Source organism: Manis javanica, chromosome X, assembly GCF_040802235.1.
Source record: "Manis javanica isolate MJ-LG chromosome X, MJ_LKY, whole genome shotgun sequence".
NCBI classification, from domain to species: domain Eukaryota; kingdom Metazoa; phylum Chordata; class Mammalia; order Pholidota; family Manidae; genus Manis; species Manis javanica.
The window spans coordinates 29,325,582-29,330,650 of NC_133174.1; the positions used below are offsets into that span (position 1 = coordinate 29,325,582).

At 44.4% G+C, this 5,069-nt stretch overlaps 1 protein-coding gene across 1 annotated transcript; it reads right to left on the minus strand.

Moving 5' to 3' along the window:
- Window positions 1-2,854: 2,854 nt before the first annotated feature.
- LOC140847499 (melanoma-associated antigen B16-like) lies at window positions 2,855-4,395 on the minus strand. Its single transcript, XM_073227997.1, has one exon. It carries the CDS (start codon window positions 4,251-4,253, stop codon window positions 3,540-3,542), a length of 714 nt encoding a protein of 237 aa, XP_073084098.1. The 5' UTR covers window positions 4,254-4,395; the 3' UTR covers window positions 2,855-3,539.
- Between the last annotated feature and the right edge of the window lie 674 nt (window positions 4,396-5,069).

Consider the following 5,069-nt stretch of genomic DNA (forward strand, 5'->3'; position numbering starts at 1 on the left):
CTTTTTTCCATCCGACACTGACTTCTGGATTCAGAACTTCGACTACCAGCCTGCTCTGGACACTCTGGACTTGGATTTACCTGTGGTCTCTCCCATGGACCCTGGATATTGCATCGCCATCCCTCACCAGTGTAAGTGCCCTGTGTGGCCATATTCCCTGTCAGCTGATCCTTTTGACCAAATCTTTGCTTCTCAAATTAAGCACTTTTGATGTGTGAAATAATATATGTGTCAGTCTTTATGGTATTTACATTCACTACTTTCTGAGAATATGAACTGGTATTTGGGGGATGAAATTTGGGCAATATTTATAAAAATTTACAGTCTGTACACATTCTCCACTTTAAACATGTTCAAAATATTTTAGTTCTACAAGTGATAGCCACAAATTATGTGTCTGTCAGAAAGAGGGCTAAAGTAATTATGGACCATACATGCTATAGGAACTATTATAAAAGTGAAGTAGATCTTTATGTACTTACTGTCTTGGAAAGATTCTCTTTTCATGTTAAGTGGGGAGGACATATGGCAGAATAATATGCATACCATTCACCACTCTTTGTGTTCTGAAATAATATATTTTTATAACACATCTATGTATGAAAAAGCCTAGAATTAGCTTTAAAATAACATACTAGTTCCTTTATTGTAGCTATAGCTGAGAATGTGGCTGAATTATGAAGGAATATTGTAAAGGCAGAGATTATGATTTGTAAGTTTAGAATTCTTGCAATAAGAATATGTACATTATTAGCTTTGTCATTAAAATACTTAAATAAGCCTGGCAACAGAAATAGTAGCTGTGTATGATTCAGATAAGGTTTGTGCTAGCTGATGGAAAGGACAACACCTGAAATCTGAATGGCTTAACATAATAAAAATTTATTTATTGTGCATATAAAATCTGATTGATTTGGCAGGTAATCTTTGCTACCAGGTAACCCAGAGGTCTAGGCTGCCTCTGTCTTGTACTTCCACATTTCAACATACACTGTCCTTGTTTGCTGCTGATTAGAAGAGAAAATAGTATGGTGGCATACTGTCTCTGAAACGCCTTGGTGTGTAACTGATAAAGATCGTTTCAACCCATGTTTCAGCAGCAATGGCTACTTGCATGATCCTTTGCAACTACAAGTGAACTGGGCAATATAGTCTTCTCACATACCCAAGATGGAGTGGAAGACAAGCTGTGGATAAGCACCTGTAGTGTCTTCCATGAACTGTCATATAGTCAGTGCCCCATAGAGAGCAAACACTAGCATTTGAACAGCAACCCTTATCATTTTTTGGTGGAGTTTCTGAAAAGGCAAAATGTTTCTTGCAATTCTCCAACTTTCTGAGATCTTATATAACAGGTGCTTCCAATACAGGGTCACATATATTTTTCAAGAGGATCTTGTAAATCTCTGCAGGGAGTGTTTACCATATACTTCACTCAGAAGACACCATCTGCACTGTCGTTTGTAATAAGCAGTATGATAACAGTATACTGAGAATTTTCTTTTACTTTTGCTGCACTGACAAAAGTTTAACTTAGGATTCTCTGCTATCTACCACCTGACTGATAATGCCTGGCCATCTGCACAAATGCAAGTACGCATATTGAAACCAAGATTCTTTCTCTTTCTTTCTTTCTCTCTTTCATCTGTATGTCTGTCCACCCACCCACCCCACGCATCTGTCCATCCATCCGTCCATCGATCCATCCATCCATCCAGCTATCTATGTACCAATCTGTCTGTCATCTGTCTATCTAATCTATTATTCAAAGGCAATACCAAAGAACCACATTCCCTTGGAACTCCAGAGTCTACAAGAATTGAGACATCGTATGCTGGGTTTCCTCTCAGTTAACTTTTTCCCAGTAACTCCAGTCTCAATTATCAGCTTAGCAGAAGTAGTTCTAGTAGTTATGTTTGCTTACTTAGTTTTTCAACGGTCTTTCCTCATCAATTACTTACAGGAGAGGCTTTGATTTTTAACCACCAAGGTAAGCTCACCCAGAGGTTTATGTGCCCAGTAGATCCCTCAGCCCCCTGGTACAGGGAGGACACCATTCACATGAGAGATTTATCTCCTGCTTTCAGGAGGATACAGCTCCCTCACCCCCTCAGCCTCTGCTTGTCCTACATCCAGATTTAACTTAAAATCACCTCTCATTAAAGAAATTAGAGGTTTTCTTTATTCTCAAATAAGAAATCCCGTTAAAAGTCAACGGCAAATATCACAAAATAAGCCCATCTTTTAGGAATAGTGCTCCCAAACTAGCAGATTCGTTACTAAATCAGACTACACTCACCAGATCATTTGGAAATCATCTTGAGAATGTAATACAATGCTTATTGGTGAAGACCAGGTCTAAATTTTACTACCAAAATGACCTTTCGCGTGAAACAGGGCACTGCTATCAGAGAGGTTCCACAGTGAGGATGGGGCTGCCAGGTACTTGGAACACACTAAGTCAGGGAAAGGGCAGGTGGTTCTCGGCAGATCCTTGGGGGCGCAGAAGGAAGGCCTCAGAAGAGGATGCAATGAAGAGCTGGTCAGCAGCATCACATTCCAATTTGGACAAGAAGGCACACTGGAGAATATCCAGGGGAAGGATGTTGTAATGCAAAAATAGAGGATGAAAAGTAATTTCCCCCCTATCCTTCTAGGTTATTGAGTAAGACAACCCACTCCCCACCCCTTAGTGAAACCACATATTAACAGAAGAAAACACAAATTTAATTACATACAAATGTGCATATGGGAGCCCCACAAAAATATGAGACTCAAAGAAGTGACCAAAACAGGAAGCTTTTATTATAACTTTTAGACAAACTAAAAATGAATCTACGAAGAATTGACATGGCAGAGTGGTGTGGGTTAAGGGTAGCAAGTAGTAAATAATAAGGTTTATACAGCCATCTTGGCCCTAACTTCTCTGTCTCTAGTGATAAGAATGCCCTTTATCCTCCTGGGACAGGTAGGACACCATCCACATGAGAGATTTATCTCCTGCTTTCAGGGGGATTAAGAAGGGTCAGAGTGTCCCTCCTGCATCGGCTACTGCTCAAGTATCTTTAGTTCAAAATAAATATGCCAAACAGCATATTCTGAGCTGACATTCTGAACCCTTACAGACAAAAAAGCTGGAACTGGAGAAAAATGCATTTGCTTCCACTTCATGAACCAAACTATCTTACAGCTGATTTCATCCATTTTTTGAATAAATGCATATAGAACTTTTGTGCGATCTGATTTCAGGTGACAATATAAGACGGTTGCAATTAGTTTTGCAAAACAGCAGAGGCTTTACCACTTAACCTCATGATAGCCTTACATGTGAGACTGATACCTCACCTAAAGGTGGAGATTTTGAAGCTAACTGAATCTGTACTAAAAGAAACAACATTTGAATAATAAACATGTGACAAATAAAAGAACACATTTCCAAGTTACACATACGCATACATCCTGTGCTCCTTTCAGCACTACCTCAGGCCTCAATTCTTTGAACTCTAAATGGCCTTTGAAAACAAAGTGAGGAATCGGCCTCAAGCGTCACTAGGGACAATAGGCGTGCCTAGACTTGCCACTAGAACCAGCAGGGGCCCCAGAAGGGAGGCAGCCGAGGCTGACATGGTGGCTCTGGCCCTCATTTCCTCATCTTGCAGAGCATCCTCATACTGAGATGGGAAAGCACTCGGCTCAACCCCATTAACCCTGGCCAGGGACTGCAGGACTTTCATCTTGGTGGTTTCAGCATAGGCTCTCGGGCCCCACAGGAACTCAAATTGGGCAGGATCACTGTTGGCCACCTGCCGGTACTCCAGGTATTTTTCCTTCACGAGATCGTTGGTGATGAGCTTCCGCGGCTCCCCGAAAAAGGGGTTCACTCTCCCGGCATGCATGCCCATCGCATTCAGAATTCGCCAGACTTCCCTTTCGGTAGCACGATTGCCCTTCATAAAGATCACACCCAGGACGACGATCAGGACGCCGGTCTTGGGCACGTACTCTTTGCCAGACAGCATCCCATCATATGTGAGGCCCATGCTGATGACAAGCTCAAAGCGGTAGTTGGGGGGATCCACTACCTTCAAATCCAGGCCAAAGACCACCTGCAGGCGCTGGCAGGCATTCGCGAAGATCACAGGGAAGTGTTCATTGCATACTGGAGAGACAACCTTGAAAATATCTTCCATTGTTACAGTCTCCTTGATGCGATACTTGTGCAGCATGTAACGCACCAAAAGAGACACTAACATATCTATAGCATCTAAGGGCAACTCTGCGGGCTGTGGGGCAGCCTGGGCAGTGCTCTCCACCTCCCTGTGGCCACTGGAGTGCACACCCCATCTGCTTGATGAGGTGGCCGTGATGGCAACAGGAGATGACAGGAAACCCTGAGCACCCTCACGAGTGCTGGGAACACCAGCAGCAGGAGCCCCCTTCGAACTGCCAGGCATTAGAGGAGGCGAAGACACACGGGTGTTCACCAGTGCCTCGGACATCTGTGCAGCTTGCAGACCCTGGGTCTCACTGCGGGTCTGAAGGCGTTGACGCCGTGAGTGTTGTGGATTCTTCTGATGCAGAGACATGATGGCTCTTGCGGGTGGCAGCAGGTAGGACTGTGGACAGGAAGGAGGGCAATGAGGAATCACTGCTGAAGAGAGGGAAGGCAGAGGTGAATGGCCTCAGTTGGCAAACGCAACTGTGACAGGTGGCTCTGCTTAAGCCGCCACCCAACGGACCTCTGACAATACAGCCACAGGACCCCCAGGTCTCCTCACCTCCCGGTTGCCATATCCCCCAAGAGCATGGAGGGGAGGACTGAATACTTCCGAGTGTGCAACCAGGCAAACCAGGCTGGGAATTCTCCACAATCTGCAGCCAGGCAGGTGGGCTGGGGCTCTGGAGAGCCATCGCAGCCCTGAGGAGCGAGGTCCCATCACGCCTCACTAAGGTTCATTACCTGGGCAATTCTTAGGTCCTGGTCCACTCTCCCCCACACTAAAAGGAGGCTGTCCCCCCTAAGACCAATGTCACATCTCCTGAAGTCAACTGAGGAGGAAGTGTGGAGT

What these genes read in the sequence shown, in the direction of transcription:
- LOC140847499 (XM_073227997.1), bottom strand. Translation starts at nt 4,253, where the DNA reads ATGTTAGTGTCTCTTTTGGTGCGTTACATGCTGCACAAGTATCGCATC.